The sequence below is a fragment of the Callospermophilus lateralis genome, chromosome 17 (genome assembly GCF_048772815.1).
Source record: "Callospermophilus lateralis isolate mCalLat2 chromosome 17, mCalLat2.hap1, whole genome shotgun sequence".
Taxonomy (NCBI): domain Eukaryota; kingdom Metazoa; phylum Chordata; class Mammalia; order Rodentia; family Sciuridae; genus Callospermophilus; species Callospermophilus lateralis.
The window spans coordinates 43,588,073-43,609,442 of NC_135321.1; the positions used below are offsets into that span (position 1 = coordinate 43,588,073).

The following is a 21,370-nucleotide window of genomic DNA, read 5'->3' on the forward strand; positions in this document are numbered from 1 at the left end:
AGGCTGCCTCGCACGGGTAAGGCACTGGGGGTTTAGTCCTCAGCACCACATAAAAATACATCAATCAATCAATAAAAGGTTAAAAAAAAACTATTTAAAAATGTATTCAAATGTGAAAAAGTAGCAATTTAAAAATTATAGCTCTAATTTAATAAACTTGGAAATCTGAAAAGGATGACAGGGAAAAAATAAATCAACTCCAGAAAAGACAAGTCTGGGGTTGTGGCTCAGTGGTAGAGCGCTCACCTAGTACATGTGAGGCCCTGGGTTTGATCCTCAGCACCACATAAAAATAAATAAAATAAAGGTATTGTGTCCAACTACAATTAAGAAATAATTTTTTTAAAGAGAGAAAGAGAGAGAGAGAGAGAGAATTTTTTAATATTTATTTTTTAGTGGACACAACATCTTTATTTTTATGTGGTGCTGAGGACTGAACCCAGCGCCCCGTGCATGCCAGGCGAGTGCGCTACCACCACTTGAGCCACATCCCCAGCCCAGAAATAATTTTTTTTAAGAAAAAAAAAAAAAATACAGACACCTTAGTCTCGCTAATAAATACGGATAATATTCAGAAAAAGTATTGTTCTTCAAAAATAAGTATGAGACTTGGAGGACTCAATGGTGAATTCTTTTAATTTTCTGTTCTGAGTAATTCCTAAGCTATTTAAATTATTCTATGTTAAAGTTAAAACTACAGTAATACAATTATATTAAATATAGAAACAAATGTAAATAAGAAAACTTACAAAGGTATCTGATAAAATTCAACATCCATACCTAATTTACTAACAACAGAAAAACAAAGAGTATATTCCACATGATTAAATTTGTCACAAACTAGAAACCAGATTAATGTTTCTGATTCATCTCAGAAAATGAATCTCTATCTGCTCAACTGTTTAAACAAATGCCCAGTTGCTATGTGTAGTAGTCAGTTTTTTGTTATTTTAATAAAATATCTGAGATAATTAACCTATGAACAGAAAAGGTTTGGTCTGACTCATGGTTTTGGAGATTCCAGTACAAGTTCAGGTGGACTCATCATTTTGGGTTTCTGATGGGGGTGCTAGATGGTAATGGTGGGAAGCAAATAGGGAGCAAACTACTCACATCGTGAGCCAGGAAGCAAAAGAGAAAAGGAAGAGGAAAGAGATCAGGATCCCATGATCCCCTTCAAAGGCACAATTCCAGTGACCTAAGCACCTCCTACAATGTTCTATCTCCTAAAAATTCCACCATCTCCCAAAAGAGACCAAAAGTAAACACATGGGTGGGGGGTGACATTCAATATTCAACTATTAGCACCATCCTTTATCACTCTCTGTCCCTCCCGATCCTTTTTCACAATTTCCAGGGGTCCAAGCATCTGTCCATTTTACCTACAGAAAATATCTACTACTTTCTATCACCAATGCAGTACAAGCAACTACCATTTTCATCATCAGGCTACTGCAACAGCCTAACAAGATTTCTCAGTTTTTACCCTCGATTCCCGACTATCTGAATCCACACAGTCCCCACTGGACCTTCATGCAGTTTCCATAAAGCAGCCAAGGTGGGCATTTAAAAACATCAACAGAGTCAAATTATGTTCCTATTGACTTCCCTTTCACAATTTGCTAAGGCACTTAGTTATCTGACTCCTGCATGTGTCTCCAAAAGCATGTCATATTCTTCCTTATTCATCAGGTGCCAGCCAAAATAAACTAGTGTGTTTTCTTCCTCCAAGTCTTCATGTGTTACATTCCTTCTACCTGGAACACTTATCTCTCAACTTAAATTTTAGCTCAAAAAGTCCTTCATTTAAAAAAAAAGTTCTTCTAATCAACAAATTTATAATTATTTGCTTATTATAGTTATCTTTCTAAACATTAATTCTGCAAAGGCAAGGAAACCATGAGCTGAATCTAGAAAGTGCAACACTCTACAAACCAATTAGCCCAGTCTCTTTAAGTCAAGGCATAAGAATAGGGGAAGATGTTGTTCAATAATAAAACAGAAATATTTAACAGCTAAGTGCTGTAAAAAGATATTTTGTGAGCAATTAGAAAAATCAGAACACAGGCTATTATAATATATTAAACAGTTATCATTAATTTCATTCATAGTGAGAATGGTTTTAAGAAATATCTTTATATATATTTTAGAGAAATATACTGAAATGTAATGATTATCTAGGATTTGTTTTTAAATACTTCACCCAAAAATAAATTTCATTCTGAAGCTGACATCTACATAAAAATTAATTCAAAATGGACTGCAGATTTAAATATAAGATGTAAAATAATAAAATTTTAGAAAAACTTTGGGATTAAAGTTAGGCAATAATTCTTAGATTTGATACCAAAAACATGAACTACACAAAGAAGAAATTATAAATCTTCTTTGAAGTTACAATTTATCCATGAAGTTCTATGAAAAAATGATGAAAATATATGCAACAGACTGGTAGAAAATATTTGCAAAACACATATCTGAAAAGGACTAGTATCTAGAATATGTAAAGAACTGTCAAATATCAATAGTACAAAAATAAGCCATTCATTAGAAAATGCTCAAAAGATACATTTCAACAAAGACAGATGGCAAATAAGTACATGAGAATATGTTCAACCATCTGTCATTAACCATTAATGTCCAACTTAGTTAATTTAATTAAAACCACAGATACGAGCCACTACACACTTATCAAGATGATTAAACCAAAAAACAGTAACACAACCAAATGCTGGTAAGGATGTAGGGAAACTAGACAACTCATACATTGCTAGTAGGAGTATAAAACTATGTAGTTACTGTAGGAAACCATTTGGCAGTTTCTTATAAACTACCCAAGCAATTACACATAACCTGCACACTGAGGCACTTATACCAGAGAAACAAAAACTTGTTTTCATGCTTTGGCTTCCTTTCTAGGGATTGTTCTATCACTAGGAAAGGATCAATGCCATCAATGTGCTGCTTTCCTCTTTACTCCCTCTTCCCAGGCCACACTATTTGGGGGTTTGTCATTTTCCATATCTAATATTAAATGTGTAAGAGATTTAAGGCTATCCTTTGATTTTTGTTAACCAATTCACACCTGTGATTATTGTTACCATACACTCTGGATTCTAAATCGCACTTTAAAAGTTAAGCTCAGTTAAATGTAAACCTTTGGAGAACACTTTGCCAAGTTGGTGTTCTCCAAACTAAAAGTTATGTGTGGCAAAAGTCTTGGGTTTGTATGGAAATAACAAGTTTTGTTGGTATTTATTCATGTATTTGATGTTTTAGAGCTGGATAAAATAAACTATTGCCAATAAGTTATAGATACAATTTTGTGTTATTCTTCACACTGGAATTAGATTTCAAATTTTTTTGGGAAGGTATTAAGGAGAGTCTGATTTAAAGGTGATATTGTAAAACATGAAAGCATTCTTCCACTCTTTCCATAAAAAGAAAGTTAAAAGCTCTTAGCCTTTCTTTGACGTATCAGATATAATATTGTATTGTGTTATTTGTGAAGAGCCCCTCCCTATCTGAGATAGGGCTCTGGCTCCTATCTTACAACATGTTAGAATGGCTCCAAAATAGGCTAGACTTCAGCTCATTTAAAAGTTTTGTTTAAAAGATTGATTTCTGTTGTAAAGATTACAGTGATCTCAAACAGGGGATATAATATATAACTAAGTAAAGGTTCAAGATTTTAAAAACTTATTTTCACACAAAGCCTGCATAAATAAAACTATAAAATGTTTTCATACTATGAGATACTATTTATATAACATTTCTTTTTTTTTTCTTTCTCTCTGTGTGTGTTTGTGTGTGTGTGTGTGTGTTAGTTACTGGGAACTGAACCCAAGGGGTCTCTACCATTGATCTACATCACCAGTGCTTCTTTATTTTTCATTCTGAAACAATATCTCACTACATTACCCAGACTAGCCTTGAAATTTCGATCCTCCTAACTCAGCCTCCAAAGTCTCTGGGATTACAGGTGTGTGTCACTGTGATCTGCCTACATAATATTTCTGAAATGGCAAAATTTTAGATATGCTGGACATATGAATGCTGCCAGGGGTTAAGACATGATGAGAAGGATATGATGACTAGATATACAAAGGTACATGTACAATAAGATCTGACACAAATTTATATACACATTAGTACAAAAGAAAACTGGAGAAATCTGAATAAAATCGGTGGTGTATCAATTACAATAACCTGGCTGTGTTTTTATTTTTATTTTTAAGTTGTAGATGGACACAATACCTTATTTTATTTATTTATTTTTAGGTGGTGCTGAGAATTGAACCCAGTGCCTCACATGTGTGAGACAATGAATCATGGCTTTACCACTGAGCCATGACCTCAGCCCCTGTGTTATTTTTACTACAGTTTTGCAAAATGTTATAATTGGCAGAAAATGGGTAAAGCATGCAAGGGCTTTCTCTATGTATTATTCCTTAAAACTACATGTGAATTTATAAGTACTGCAATAAAGATTTAATTTTAACAAACTCCAGGCCTGGAAGCTAGGAAGTGGAATGCTTGCCTAGCATGCACAAAGCCCTAGGTTCAATCCTAGGCACACCAAAAAAAAAAAAATAACAACAACAAATATCCCACAAAACTCTAATAGAAAGCGAAATGAGTTTAACTGGAAGCAAACTGATAAAAATGTCCATAACTTTAACTATTAAAGCTGGGTGATGGACATAGAGCAGAAATTCATTTTTCTATTATGTCTTTTTAAAAAAATATATTTTATTTTAGTTGTAGCTGAACACAATACTTTTATTTTATTTTTATGTGATGCTGAGGATTGAACCCAGCTCCCCACATGTGCTAGGCAAGCGCTCTACTGCTGAGCCACAACCCCAGCCCTCTATTATGTATTTATGTATTTAAAATAATCCAAAATAAAAGGTTAAAAATAAACTTCAAAACAAGTAAACCTCAACTTTCTCTATTAGCCCTTTCTCACCAACATTTAAACATATTCTAGTCTCTCTTAAACATAATCTTAAAAATCCACTCCAGGGCTGGGGATGTGGCTCAAGCGGTAGCGCGCTCGCCTGGTATGCGTGCGGCCCGGGTTCGATCCTCAGCACCACATACAGACAAAGATGTTGTGTCCGCCAAATACTAAAAAATAAATATTAAAATTCTCTCTCCTCTCTCTCACTCTAAAAAAAAAAAAAAATCCACTCCACTTTAATCCAGCTTTTTTCCCCCCTCAACCCCTCCAAAGTCACATATTGTCATCTTCTCTCAGCTCACAGCAACCTGATTTCTATCTCCTATCTCCTCTGAGAGTTCAGACACAGGTCATTAAGGTCCTTCAAGGCACAGGCTATCCTCTCAAAGGAAGATGAATAGTACTCAAGAATTTTCATTTATTCAAACTTAACATAAGTGTTAAGAATGGGAGAGAAACGATACACTTCAAAATTATAATCTCCAGGAAAGATAAATTCCCTCAATTCTAAACAGGTATATTTCATAGCCTCACAGTCTCTGTGCGTCAGGAATCTGAACATCTTTTAGCCAGTGGGCTCTGGAACTCACAAGGCTGCAATCAAGTTGTGCCCCAGGACTGCGTTTATCTCATGGCTCCACTGGAAGAGGAACCATTTCCAAGCTCACACACATCATTGCTGGCAAGATCTAGTTTCTCCTACACTGCTGGATTAATGGTCTTGGTACCACACTGAATTTTGAGCAGATGTTTCTCTCAGGTCCATTGCCACGTAGTTCCCTTGGTAGGGCAACTAACAACATAAGAAGCTGGGTTCTATGACAGTGAGCTAGTAAGAGAGCAAGTAATGGCAAGCAAAAGTGAATCATCTCTTCATAATCTAATCTCTGAAATGACATTCCATCAATTTTGCATATTTCATTCCTTCAAAGTCACTCATTACAGGGGCTGGGGTTAAGCTCAGTGGTAGAGCACTTGCCTAGAATGCTTGAAGCCCTGTGTTAAATCCCGGAACCACACACAAAAATAAATAAATAAATAAATAAATAAATGGCTGGGGATTTAGTGGTAGAACACTTGCAAGGGGTTCAATCCCAGGACTGAAAAAAATTAAATCATAAGATTCATCCAACACCCAAGGAGGGGCATGAAAAACCAGGAAGTAGGGATCACTGGAGGCCATTCTGGAAGTGCTCAGAAATATCTCAATCTCAGGAAGACCAAAAATATTATATTCCTGCTCAAACCTGGTGCTTCACATTCTTTATCAAAAAGACAACACTATTAACTTAGTGGTCAACCCCCCAAACAAACAGAAGCAGCATCTTTGACTCTTCCCTCTCCAATACCTCTTTTTACCCCATCCCACAACCAGCAAACACCATCCAAATAATCATCACATCCAAAACTGCTGACATCTCTTTGGAATCTGCTGTATTTCCATTTCTACATCAACCCTAGCAAAATCTAGTAACATCTTTCATCTACACTATCTCCATAGTATCCTATTTCCCTGCTTCTAGTTATGATTTCATCCAATCTACAGATCACAATGTAGTCTGAGAAATCTTTGGAAAATGAAATGAAAGAGGAGAGAGTGTATGCACACAAGCACACAAAAGAGTAAAATGAAAACCTCAATGTGCCATTCTTCTACTTAAAACTTTACAGGTAGGGACCATTTCTCACTAAGCAAATCAAGACAGGACAAACTTGGACAAGAGGATCTATGAATTATAATATTTATTCTTTGCATGTTGTCCTTTAGCACTTCTAAACTAGAGATTTTCTCTCTATAGAAGCAAACATAGCCACCAGCATCTTGAACTCATATCCCAACAGCTCTCCCACAGAATAAAAGTTACCATTATCTCTAGTCAGAATTAACTCCCAAAGGTAGACTTATAGCACTGAGTCATGTGCTCATGACTGTGGCCAGGAGGAAAGAAACTATGATGACTCTACCTGGCTTATGTGAGTACCTACGAGGTTGGATAAGTGTACTCATGCTACTAGAAGGATAGAATAGCAATAATCTAGAAAGTTACGGTAGTCACATCAAACCCTTTTAGGCCTCTTATCTCTCAGGATCAAATATATTCTACTAAAACAGTTTTAAAAGTATTCCATGATCTGGTTCTGGTTTCTAGCTTCTTGTGTTCATATATTTCCATTACTTCACAATGTTAAGTGTCCTCCAGTTCACAGAACACAGGTGTCTTCTGCTACTGGTCCTCCCACATGCTATTTCCTTTGTCTAAAATATTTTTTCCTTTTTTAAATATCACTATCTCAATGGGGCTTCCCTTATACCTAGAATTCCCATAATTATATTCAATATATCCAATGTGATATTCTCTATTACTATATTCATTATTTATTCATTTTCTCAATCATCTAACCTTCCTACTAAACAGCAAATTCTATAATAAAATACTGGGGTTCAACACCCAGTTTAGCATGTTAAAAATGTCTTGAAGAAATAAATAAATGTGCTTAAAGAATTATAGACAAAATTGAACTGAAGGAAAGAGAGAAAAACCAAGAGAACAGTAAATAATAATGTCTTCAATTTATTAAGTACTTTCTGTGAACTAGGCACTATGCAAGATGTTTAACATGTATTACCCCAACTCTCACATCAACCCTAGGAAACAGGCATTATTCTGATGTCTATTTCCTACCAAAGACATTGAACCTCAGAGAAATTAACTGCCTTAAGCAACATACATCTATTTCCATATTCATGATAATGACAGCTTATTGATATACAAATATTTACTGAACAGAGTAACTTTGAAACTAGAAAAATATAAGTATGAATATGGACTCCCTTCACTTTCTGGCTGGGTACTTTCAGCAAACTATGAGAGCTTCCAAATCATGTTTCTCACAAATGTAAAAAGGTGGTTAAATGCTGTCCTTGATACCAGATGTGGTACATAAAATGCCTGTTACAAAATAGTGCCTAAATGTTAGTTCCTTCCTAGTACTTATATTGTGCAGCAGAATATAAAACAGAAATTACACCATTTAAAACCTCAAAGATCTTACTATCCAGTTGATGAGATTATTTCATTAAATATTTCTGAAATTAAATAGAATCTGATGTGAAACAGTAAACATGTACAACACCCAGCAGTACAGATTATAAAGTCAGAAAAAGAAAATGATCCACGATGAGTGTGTGAATTAGAAAAAGCTTTCATGAAGGAAGAGAAATGTATGGAGACTCTTAAAATATAAGTAAGGGCTGAGAAGGTAGCTCAGCAAGAGGATGTGTGCTTAGTATGTTCAAGGCCCCTGGGTTCAATCCCCAACACTGCAAACAACCACCATCACAAAGTTAAAGGGATATGTAAGATGTACAACAGTAGAGAGAAAGGTGTTTTCCCCTCTTTCTCCTCACAGGGGAAGAAGCATATATTAATGAAATCAAGGAACTGCTCTTCAATTAAGGCAGATTTAAAACAAACAAACAACAACAACAACAACAACAACAACAACAACAACAAAAAAACTAGGCATGGTGGCACAAGTTTTAATCCCAGCTGCTCAGGAGGGTGAGGTAGGAGGATGACAAATTTAAGGTCAGCCTAGACATCTTAGTAAGATCCTGCTTCAAAAATAAAAATAAGATGTATCTCAGTGGTAGAGCACTCCTGGGTTCAATTCTCAATACTAGGAGGGAAGAAAAGAAGAGAGAGAGAGAGAGAGAGAGGGTGGATAAGGATTATGGAAAACTTTGATGGCAGAATTGTGGAGCTGAGATTCATAAAAGAAAGAAATATGGAGCCAATTAAGAATTTGGGGTCAGGGAAAGGACAGACTGAGGAATGATAATAAATCTTATATTTTTTTCCACAGAAATAGCCTGGTTCATTTTTTTCCCTAAGAAGGAAGGTAGTACTTCTCCAAAATATAATTCAACATATTTTGCATTTAAAGAAAAAAAAAAACTAAAACCAAAAAAAAAAAAAAAAAAATCCAACAGCTTTCTCACCCCACGTCATGCTGTCAGGTAATCATCTCCAGAGGAGAACCCAAGCCCTCTAAGTATGACCCATATAACTTTTGTATTGCTAAACAATATAACATGTACATACTGGCCCAAATTGGCCAATCCTGGTTTATTTGTAATTCTTCATATTAACTGTTGTTTATAGACATACTAATTTACAATCTGTTTTAATAAACAAGTGTCAGTATAAACTTTACCCTATGCAAAAGGTCATAGCACCCTCAAGGAAACACAATGAATAACTTCATACAAAGATGCAAATTATAATTTCAGAATCCTGAGACAAAATTCTCATCCTTCCAATGTATCTTTAAAAATGCCCACTATAGGTATTTTTATATCCTTACCCTTTTACAGCTCATTACAAAGGAACTATCAATCAGTTCTATAGCGTTCTTAAAACATTTTAAATGAGCCAATGTGGTTTCTTATTACACCCCAGTCTTCTCCCATTACACCCTTTATTTTAGGCTCTAAAACTTGGGCATTATTTTCTAACCATATGCTACATGTCATGCTGGGGATTATATAACTTTTGTTTTTATCAAAATGGTACCCTTTTGGTTTAAGCTACATCAGGCTTTTCTTAAATTTACAATTCTAAAAAAATTACTTATAAAACAGAAGCTAAACTAGTGGGCCTAATTAAATAGAAAAATACTTTTAAATGATTCTGCTTTCTAATGTTATTTTTGCCCCATCATATTTGATAGATTTATAATGAAAGTGAATTATTTCCTTCCATTATCAAGTGGGTAAGAAAAGTGAGAGTAAAGACACTTGTAGACTCAGAAAGGCTATGTATTCTCACAGCTACTAATTTCCAAAACATACAACAAACATGCTCATGAAATTTTAGATATTTTTTAAAAATCAGATCCTTTTAAATTGATAGGCTAGGTCTTGAAAGTTTGGGGATAATAGATCTTTGGTCACCAGGGCACTTTTGTCCTTTTTAATTTTTATAAATCACTAAGCTTACTGAACGTAGTTAAAATTTGGCAGCAATATTACTGCTACCTTGAGTATTTGAAAGTTTTTCAGTAATGTGGTACCTAACTCTAACAAAGTATAATCTCTCATGAAACTTCCATTATCACTTAAAAACATCAACAAAGGTGGCAAAAAGTGGAGATTCTTGGGATTTTGAGCCTCTAAAAGGCCACCAAATATTGGGGTGGAGATTTTGGTACAATTATTTTTCATGGATGTATCTGGACTACCATTTTTAGCTGTTTCCTCACGAATAAGAGTTTAATATTATGTAGGTTTAAACCATATAAAAGGAAAATTTTAATTTGGGTGGGGGAAGGTACTGTGGATTAAACCCAGAGGTGCTTTATTACTTAGCTACATTCCTGGTCTAAGTGCCTTGCTTAGCATCTGGGTGGCCATTTTAAGGCTTTCCCTCCCTAGGGTTTTTCTGAGAAAGGCTCCCTTCAGCGCCTGCATTCTTTCCCCAGCCAAGGGCATAACACCACTCCCTCCTACCAATCCCACCCTTAATCGTCCACATCAGGACCCGCCCTATGCGGCTCTGCATTCCTGAGCCACCGCCATAAATCTCCAACCCCAAGCCCGTGTGGCCTCTCGCGGGCTATGGACTGATGCCCTTGGTCAGCTCTGACAGACTCTCCTGTGTATCTCCGCCTGGTCTCCGTCTTTCATTTCTCGCTGGCCCTTCCGGGTTCCTCGCTTTCCTGTCACCCAGCTCTTTTAAATTTTCAGACATGGTCCCTGTAAGGTGCTTAGGACTTCAATGAATTACTGAAGCTCGCCTTGAACTTGGGATCCTCCTGCCTCAGCCTCCTGAGTGGCTGGGATTGCAAGCGCGCACCACAGGGTCTGGACCCCTTTTTAATTTTTATGATGATTTAAACAATGGCTTCTGACATAAAGGTACCGTTAGGTTTCCCATGATTCTGTGAATTCCTGAGGCAGTGGTCTATGAGCATTCAGGTTAGCTGTGCTTGACTTATTTACGGTCAGACACAGCATTAATACACGTTGGGGTCCAGATTATCAAACACAAGTAGTCTTTGGTCTATAACTATCTTTAAACAAAAACCAATGAAATCTACCAGATTATACTCCGCCCAAATCTCAGAGGTAGCATCTCCTTCAATTAAAAAAAAAAAACAAAAACCAACAAACACTTTCCACAAGTGCCGGAATCTCTCCAACACTGAAGCACTAAGCTGGGGCAGTGCGGGGCGGCCTGCCAAGAACCAGGGGAATGAAGGTCGGGAAGTCGCTGCTCACCGCAGTGGATCCCTTCTTCACTGCTTCCTGGGCATATTCCACTTGGAAAAGGTGTCCGTCTGGGGAGAAGACGGTGATCGCCCGGTCATACCGAGACGCCATCGCATAAAACTAAGATTCCCGCGGAGCCTAAGACGCTACCAGAGCTACGCGTGGCTGGAAACCGCTTGCACCGCCACGTGCTGGCTCCCGGAAGTGCTCACGCACGCCCCGCGCCTCGAGCCGCCTCCCAGAAGTCTTTGCGCCTCACGCACGCGCACGCGCCTCGAGCCGCCTCCCAAAAGTCTTTGCGCCCACGCCTTTGGCCGCCTCCCAGAAGTCCTAGTGCCCGAAGGTCTAGGTGACCCCAGCCTCTTCCTTTCCCTTCTTGTCTCATAAATCTCCCAGATTGCCACCAGTGTAAACTTGGGCGTGGTGACAGCTCACTGATTTATAAAAATGATATGCAAGATTAAGGGCTTAAAGATAAGATCTTCAAAGGTCAGATATTTTTGTATGCACTTATTAACAGAAAGAATGGTACGTACAATTTCAGCCTCTTGCCTTTGGTTTTAAATTCTAAAGTCCCCTACCACCACCCCCTTTTTCTTTGTCTGGTTGTCTTTGGTCACTTGAATCCAAGAAATGATAATTTTCAAAATAGTGTTGTTTATTCTTTTTTGTTTTGTTTTGCCTTGTGAGCAAATAGATCCTGTGAGCAAATGGTCCATTAACTAGAGGAAATTGTCCATCAAACTAATACTAATGACAGTAATTTTAAAAAATACTCTTTTCATTGAAGAAAATTTTTAAAATCCAAAGATGTGACTTGAATGATTTATGGAAGTTTAGCTATATCTGTATTATGTTGTAAAACATTACTACCTGTGAAACAGCTCTGTCTTTATCAATAATATGAGAGTATTAAAAAATTCTTCAGCAATGTGGTCCAAAGGTCAAACATTAAATGTGCATTATAAAAATGATTCCAGGAGGTGCTAATGACCGAGTAAATTTGGCTATTATTACTTACTCTCTATTGTTTATTAGATGCTGTTTTACAATGGACAGGATCTTAAAGTTGGTGAAATCAACTTGGACTTAAGAAAAAGAGCTAGGCATGGTGGTGCATGTCTGTAATGCCAGCAACTTGGGAGGCTGAAGCAGGAGTATCTTAAGTTCAAGCCAGCCTCAGCAACTTAGCAAAATCCTGTCTCAAAAAGGGCTGGGGATGTGGCTAAGTGGTTAAGTACCCCTAAATTCAATCCTGGTACTGAAAAGAAAAAAGAAAGAAAGAAAAATTATCCACAAAAGAGGAAACTCATTTTTCTTAATTCCAAAAAGCTAGAATTGAGTTGACTCTTGAGAGCAATTTGTATTCATTCCCCTTCTGGTCTCTTTTTTCCATTGGAAAATAAGTTAATTCATTTTGGGGAATGGGCAGACATCCAATCTCAGAACTTCTGGAATTGCTTCTTGGTGCCAGCAGCCTTGATGACCTTGAGCACATTACAGTGCACTATCTTGTTCAGGGGCCCGCACTTGACCAATGTGATAATATCACCAATCTGGACATACCTGAAGCAGGGGGATAGGTGCACAGACATGTTCTTGTGGTGCTTCTCCCAGTAATTGTACTTGCACATCTAATGGAAATAGTCCCAGAGGATAACAGTGGTGCCTGCATCTTCATCTTGGTGACCACACCCAGACAGAATCTGCCCTTGGATGAAAATGTTACCAGTAAAGGAACATTCTTATTAATGTAGGTGTCCTCAATGGCCTCCTTGGGTGTCCTGAAGTGCAGGCTAATATTATTGTGGTATTTAGAGGCGTCTCCTTGCCAGTTTTTCCCAGCAAGACCCTCTAAGACCCTCTTCTTGTTTTGAAAGATGGTTAGCTGCTTTTTTTTTTTTAAAGAGAGAGAGAGAGAGAGAGAATTTTTAATATTTACTTTTTAGTTATCGGCGGACACAACATCTTTGTTTGTATGTGGTGCTGAGGATCGAACCCAGGCCGCCCACATGCCAGGCGAACATGCTACCGCTTGAGCCACATCCCCAGCCCCGGTTAGCTGCTTTTGATAGGCACACTAAGTCTAAATGTCTGCCACCTTCTCGGCTACCTGAAAAAAGAAACCCTTTTCTTTAATGTGGGAAACTCTAGAAAAGTTTGGTTCTACTGAGAAAAACAAAAATTTCCAACAGAACAATTTATTTTGTGGTTACAAAACTGTTGTTTGCCAGAAGATGTTTTTTTTGAGAAGTATTTCATTATTCTTGTTAAGTAACCCCCTTTTCTGTTCTATATTGAAATAATAGAAAAATAGTGGAGAGAAGTCTCCTCTACTCTTCACCTAGTTTGGTCCAATAGTAATACCTTACATACCTAACAAAGCTATGAAACTGACATTGGTAGAACCCATAGAGGCTTTTCAGATTTCAGCAATTTTACATGTACTCCTATATGTGTTTCTGTGTAATTTATCGTGTGCTAAAACAACTACCACCATTAAGATATAGAACTGTTTCAAATCACAAAGATGCCTATGCTGTCCACTTAGAAAACATAATATATCTCTCTACCATCCCTGACAACCACTAATCTGTTCTCCTCTATAATTCTGTCATTTCAAAAAATGTATATAAATGTAATTCTACATTATGTAAATGTTTGTGACTTTTTTTTAAATTGTGGACTCAGCCAGGTGCGATACCAAAACAACAACAACAACAAAAACTTATAGACTCACAAAAAGTTAAGGACATGTTACAGAGGGTCTTTGTACCATTCATTTAGTTCTCCCAGTTGGTGACATCTTATTTGATTATGGTATAATATGAAAATCAGAAAACTGACATTTGAATAGAGGATTTTTATAACTTTGATTGAAAGGAATTTTATGAATGTTATAACGTGTTATAGTGTACATTTTATAAATATTAACAAGGATTAATTCACACATTCAGGCTTCATATTGAGACTACAATTTAACTGTTTTGTGGTTTGGGGTAGTGTTTAAGTCAACTTTTTTATTACTGTTATCACAAGACCTGACAAGAACAATTAGAGGAGGAAAAGTTTATTTGGGGGCTCAAAATTAATTTTATAGAAGTCTAGTTCTATTCCTTAGGGCTTGAGGCAAGGCAAAACATCATGGTGGAGGAGTATGGAGGAGGGAAACAGTTCAGGACATTGCACCATGAAGGGGAGAGAGAGAGAGAAAACGAACACTCCATTCTTCAAGGACAAAGTATATACCCCTAAGATATGTTCCCAGTGACCCACGTCTTCCAGCCACACCCTACTTGCCTACACTTACATTCTGGTTGATACCTATCAGGTAATTAATTTACTGGTTGGATTAAGGCTCTTATAACCTGGTCATTCCACCTTTAAATCTTCTTGCATTATTTCACACATGAGCTTTTGGGGAACACCTGATATCTAACCTTAACAGGTAGATAAAATTAATTTTACTAAAACTCATTCCTTACCTGTAAAATGGGGATAGTATCTACTTCACAAGGTTGTTGTGAAGAATAAATGAAATAATACATTAGTCCCCAGGTCTACTGGATACAGAGTAAATGCTTACAAAATGGTAGCTATTGTTATTTGACATTGAGTTAACTAATGTTATTTGACATTTAGTTAATGCATTGTCAAATTTGGAAGTGTAAAGCTATAGCATGAACCCATTTATACTTTTAAAGAATATATGTATACAAATATATGATCCTAAATATGTGGGGAAAAGAGTGAAAGGACATACATCAAGTTGACAAAAGTGGTTTTCTTTGCAGGAGGACAGAGATTGGAAAGAAATGGTAAACAAAGAGAAGTTACCATTTTAAACTGTTTATGTGTAACTATATTATGTTATTTTTTACAACAAGCATAGTTTAGACTAACAAAAACAATGGTCAGAAACAATTTAATGCCTATAGATTTTTAACGATGGTAATCTTAATGATTTGAGCCAAATCTTCTATTGAGAATAACTAGAAATATGGGACAAAATATGTTTTAAAATCCATGTTGCAGGGTGCAGTGGTACATGCCTGTAATCCCAGCGACTGGAGAGGGTGAGGCAGGAGGATCCCAAGTTCAGAGCCAGCCTTAGCAATTTAGTGAGCCCATGAGTAATTTAGGGAGACCCCATCTCAAAGCAAAAAATAAAATACGCTGGGGATGTGGCTCAGTGGTTAAGCACCTCTGAGTTCAATTCCTGGCACACACAAAAAACAAATAAACCAAAACAAAAAACAAAATCTATATGCTATTCCTAAAGAGATAACAAGGAATGAGCATTTGTGGTGCTTATATTTAAAGGAGAAGGAAAACCCAGAGATATTTGCCTGTTCCTGATGTCTAGTTTAGAAGTTAAAGCAGATCTTTTTTTAAGTGTCCCTGGATTGAACCCAGGGGTGCTTAACCACATCCCCAGTGCTTTTTATTTTTTATTTTGAGACAGGATCTTGCTCAATTGCTGAGACTGACTTTGAACTCTTGCCTCAGCTTTCCAAGCTGTTGGGATTATAGGCTTGTTCCACTGTACCCAGCTGCCAACATGCCTTGTGTGAACACTGCCTTCTTATTTTACTTCTTTTAACTGTTTAGCTTGTAAGATGCAAAGAGGTTGGATCAAGTCTAAATAACTGTGCTGCCCCTTTCACATCAAAAAATTGAGAACTAAACCAGGTGTGGTGGTGCACACCTATAATCCAGTGGCTTGGGAAGCTGAGACAGGAAGATTGTGAGTTCAAAGCCAGCCTCAGCAAAAGCAAGGTACTAAGCAACTCAGCAAGACCCTGTCTCTAAATAAAATACAAAATATGATTGGGATGTGACTCAGTGGTCAAGTGCCCCTGAGTTCAATTCCCAGTACAAAAAAAAAAAAATTAAGAACTACTGACAGGGAAGGCCACATCTGCTCCTCGAGTATGCCTATCTAGCTGGCAGGTAAAGAAAAGAACTTGAATGTTGGTGTAAGAAATGGGGATGGGGTGGGATGATAATTGAAATCCAGAATAAAAACCAGACTGGTTCAAGGTGTCCTGAAGGCTGTAAAATGCAGTCTAATAGATTCTTTGTGGGTTTTCTTTTTTTGTTCAAAGATTTTAATTATTGGAATGTACAATTTTACAATATTCAAATAAAGTTTAAAGCTTAAAAAAACCTTTTTGCACAGAGACTAATAACTAAACACACTAGAAGTGCTTTATTACAGTGCTTTCCACACTTTGCCTTTTAAAAAATTACTGAAGACACCAGAGTGCTTTCTAAATGTGTGTTATGTCTATCAATATTTATCATATTAGAAATTAGAAATTATTAGTTCATGAAAAATAATAAATTTATTACATAATAATAATAACTAAGTTTTAAATTCACCTCAATCCCTGATTGAAATAAAGCAGTGGTTGTCATAAACTATTACATAGATCTTTGGAGCAATACCAAAAACTTTCAAGGGATTCTCAATGTTAAAATTATAATAATATTAAGACAATATCTTGTTTTTCATTACATGAATATGTATATTGACAATGCAAAAGCAAAAGTGGGTGAATCTACTGGAGTCTTAGCTGAATCAGGGCAGTAGCACCAAACTTACTCTAGTGCATGCTGTATTCTTTAGTCCTAAACACTCATGGGGGGAAAATAACCAATTTCATTTTAGAATCTGATTTAATAAGCATTAAGTTATTAATTATTTTGTTTTTAACTCTTGAATATCTATCTTTTTTAATATTTATTTTTTAGTTGTAGTTGGACACAATACCTTTATTTTATTTATTTTTATGTCGTGCTGAGGATCAAACCCAGGGTCTCGAATGGGCTAGGTGAGCGCTCTACTGCTGAGCCACAATCCATGCCCCAGAATACCTATCTTCTTACTCTTCATAATGACAAAGAGAGAAGTCCATATAAAGCACTTCTACTGTCTTTAAAATAAGATGGCTAGCTTGAAGCACCTGTGTAAATCTTTTAGTTGCTGGCTGAATCAGCCCCCTTTCTCATGGAACACCTTTTATATTAGAAAGAATGACTGACAAACTATGTTTATTCAGAGTTACTTATTTAGACAGACATTTGAAGATGAACAAAGTGAGTCTGTCTCTTCAAGAAAAACAACATTAATGATCGTATCTATTTCCAAAGATAAAAATCCAAGCTTTTAGGCAATAGTTGGGATTTTTGAAGACTTTCATCACTATGAACTTAACTGTTTCTCAATGATTAAAGACTACTGATAAGATTGATGGCGATGTGATTTTTTTTTTGATGTACTAGATTTGCAAGATATAAGATATTCATAACTTTGTGAGCCAGTATTTTCCAGAACTAAAGTATGATGTACAGTTGTGCATAAGTAAAAGCAATAGTCAAAGTTTTTTTTTTGTTTTGTTTTGTTTTTGTTTTTGTTTTTTTGGTGTGTGCTTGTGTGGTGATGAAGGGGATCAAACCCAGGGCCTTAGCACATGCTATGCAAGCACTCTACTACTGAGCTACAGCCCCAACCCTTAGAACTAATATTCAAATAGACGAGTGGATTTTAATGCAAAAGAGTACTAAAAGTTCCTTAATAGGATTTTAGATTACATACTTCAACTGATGTCTAGGAAACTAAATAATTGTATACATGCTTTGAAGGGATCTAAAAGGCCTATTTAAATAATTATCTTCTTTGTTCTACTATATATCTTTTTAAGGTTAGATTTTCTCCCTATATTTCAAGCAAAATAACATTGCAGCAGTTTGAATATAGAAGCAAATATGAGAATAAAGCTGTTTTATTAAGCCAGACATTGAGAGATTTACAGGGCTGGGGATATAGCTCAGTGGTAGAGAGCTTGCCTAGTATATATAAGATCCTGGGCTAGTCTCCAACACACACACACGCACACACACACACACACACACACACACACACATATAGGCAGAGAAGAGACTTGCAATGTCATTCTCATTTTTTTAAATTTAGAAAACGTAATTTTCACAAAAATGTGTTAACTGTGTAAATATATAATGAGTTTATTACTTTTCATGAACTAATAAAAGTAAAGCTTCTTTTAATTTCTAATATGATAAATATTAATAGACATAACCCACATTTAGAAAACACTCTGGGTTCTTCAGTAATTTTGTAAAAGGCAAAGTGTTGGAAGCACTAGAACAAAGCATTTCTAGTGTGCTTAGTGAGTAGTTGCCTACCAGAAGCAAAAGTAAATTCTGTGCATAGAAAGATAATGTCATGCAGAGCTGCATATAATTGTTGTATTGTTGCATTTTTATATGCAGTATTCTGTGCTCAATCAAAAATAATCATGCACACTTAAAGAAAAGATGGATCAAACAAGATGAACAATAGGCAACAGAAAGAGGCTCATATAATATATTAAAGTTTTCAAATACATATTTTTTTTGTACCAGGAATTGAACCCAAGGGCACCTAACCACTGAGCCACATCTCTATTTCTTTTAATTTTTAATTTTGAGAAAGGGTCTCACTAAATTGTTGAGGCGGCTTTGAATTTGTGATCTTCCCAAGTCTCTGGGATTACCACCACACCTGGATCAGATACAGATTTTTGAAACAAATAAGATAATTATAATCAAGGGATTAAAAACTAGATTGAGGGGTTTGTTTATGTTTTTATTTTGTTTTGGTAGTACTAGGGATTGAACTGAGGGTTGCTCTACTTCTAAGCTAGATCCCCAAACCCTTTCTTGGTCTTTTTCTCCCCCATTAAGCAGTCTATCTCTAAGCTACATTCCCAGTCCTTTTTCTTTTTGTTTTGAGACAGAGCCTTCCTAAATTGTTGAGGCTAGCTTCAAATGTGGGATCCTTCTGCCTCAGCCTCCTCAGAAGCTGGGATTACAGGCTTGTGTCACCAGGGCAAACCCCTTTTCAGACTTTGAGACAGGGCCTCACTAAATTGCCCAATATGGCCTTGAATTTGTGACCATCCTGCCTAAGACACTTGAGTAGCTGGAACTACAGGTGTGTGCCACTATGCCTGTCCTGATTGAGATTTTTTAACAGGAACTAGAACTATTAATAAATAGTCAATTGGAAATTGTAAAAATGAAAACTATATTAACTAAAATTAAAAGGTCAATAAATGAATTTAAGATTGGAGATTTAGTTGAAGAAAAATAAGAAGAAAAATCTATATTAAAGCACAGAGAAAAGAATAGGGAGCACTGAAAAAAATATCCTGGATATATTGAAAAATCTAATGTATAGATAGTTGGGGTGCTAGAAGAGTAGGAAATAAAGGTCAAAATAATACATAAAGATATTTGGTTTGGAATTTTTCAAAATTAACAAAAGAAACAAAAGATTTAGGAAAAACTGAATACTGAGCAGGATAAAATTCACATTTAGAAAAACCATAATAAACCTGCTATAAACTAAAAATTTACAGCAAGAAAAATTTAAAGCTATCCAAAGGGGGGAAATTAGCATATTACCAATATGCAATAATTGACGTTCAACTGATTTATTTCTATAATGACATACAGGATTCTATCTTCAGCATGCTAAAAGAAAAAAATGCAAACAAGATATTCTGTATCTAGTGAAAACTGTCCCTCAAAATTGAAGGTAAATGAAGGTATTTTTCATACAAAGAAAACCAGAAAACATTACTTAAATACTTTTTAAAGAAAATACTAAATAGTGTTCTTTAGACAGAAAAAAAATGATCAAAGATGTAAATTTGGAGATGTAGGAAGAAATGAAGAGCATTAAGGTAAATACATGCCTAAATTAAAAAAATAATTGACTAAAATAATAATAATCCTTTATGCATGTATTAAGATAAGAGTATTAAAATCAGTGACGAAATATAACTTGGGAAAGAGTGCAAATGAAATTAAGGTGTCCTCAATTGCCTTTCATTGCTGCCCAGTGTTCAAAGAGTAAATGTATGTTCATTTCACAGTACTGGGGATTGAACCCATGGGCACTCTGACACTGTGCTACATTCCCATCCCATTTTATTTTTTATTTTAAGACAAGGACTTGTATGTGTTAACATGCCTGTAATTCCAGCAACTCGGGAGACTGAGACAGGAGGATTGCAGGTTCAAAGCCAGCCTCAGCAACTTAGTGAGATCCTGTCTAAAATAAAAAATTTAAAAGGGCTGGGGATGTAAGTGTCCCTGGATTCAATCCTGTACCAAAAATAAAAAATAAAAAGATAGTGTCTTGCTAAATTGCCCAGTCTGGCCTCCAATTTGTGATCCTCCTGCTTCAGACTCTGGTCTGGTATTGCAGGCATATACCACAACGTTTGTAATATATTAATTTTCAGGTGGTCCAGAAGACATGTTGTAATCTTTGCAAAAATCACTAAGAGAATAATGTAATATTGTGTAAACAAATATAATAATAAAAGATATCACTAGAAAGAAGGGGTTGGGAGTGTAGCTCAGTGGTACAGCTTGTGCCTATCATGCAGAAGTCCTTGGGTTCAGTCCCCAGCCCCCAAAAAAGATAGAAAAGAAAGAGAAAGGAATAATTACAAGCTGGAAAAATAGAAAGCAAATAGTATTTAGTAGATTTAAAGATAACTATATTAATACTTTTATTCTCTATAATTATGTAAACATTTTAATTATAAGAAATAGTTGTAGGGGCTATGGCTGTGGCTCAGTGGTAGCATACTTGCCTGGCATGTGGGAGGCACTGGGTTTGATTCTCAGCACCACATATAAATAAAGAAAATCCAGGTCTATCAGTAGCTAAAAAAATAGCATTTATTAAAAAAAATTTTAATAAATAAATAAAGCATTTATTAAAAAATAGTTTTAGAGTAGATAAAAATAAATGCACTTATGTACTTACTGCTTAGAATAAATAATAAAAGAGTTGTAAAAAGTGAAAGTGAAGAAGATACATCATGCAACATTTAACCAAAACCTCCCCAAAACAAAAAACTACTAAAAAGTAGATCTTACCTCAAGATGCATAGCAAGGAGTTGGGCATAGTGGTACATGACTGTAATTCCAGCAACTCTGGGGACTGAGGTTGGAGGATAACAAGTTAGAGGCCACCCTGGGCAATTTAGCAAGAACCTGTCTCAAAATTTAAAAAAAGTTCTGGGGATATAGCTTAGTAGTTAAG

The 21,370-nt window shown here is 36.0% G+C and overlaps 1 protein-coding gene and 1 pseudogene across 4 annotated transcripts in view; both read right to left on the minus strand.

Annotated features, from left to right (window-relative positions):
* Nucleotides 1-11,351, minus strand: part of Psma8 (proteasome 20S subunit alpha 8) — a 60,254-nt gene extending 48,903 nt beyond the window's left edge. For 3 of the 4 annotated variants that reach the window (XM_076837126.1, XM_076837125.1, XM_076837124.1), the window contains exon 1: nucleotides 11,250-11,351. In XM_076837126.1, the coding sequence (XP_076693241.1) occupies nucleotides 11,250-11,351 (102 nt within the window). Of the gene's footprint in view, nucleotides 1-772; nucleotides 781-11,249 lie in introns of all 4 variants that reach the window. The other variant, XM_076837127.1, reaches the window with a different exon arrangement.
* Nucleotides 11,352-12,682: 1,331 nt separating this feature from the next.
* Nucleotides 12,683-21,242, minus strand: LOC143382639 (small ribosomal subunit protein uS17 pseudogene; annotated as a pseudogene).
* Between the last annotated feature and the right edge of the window lie 128 nt (nucleotides 21,243-21,370).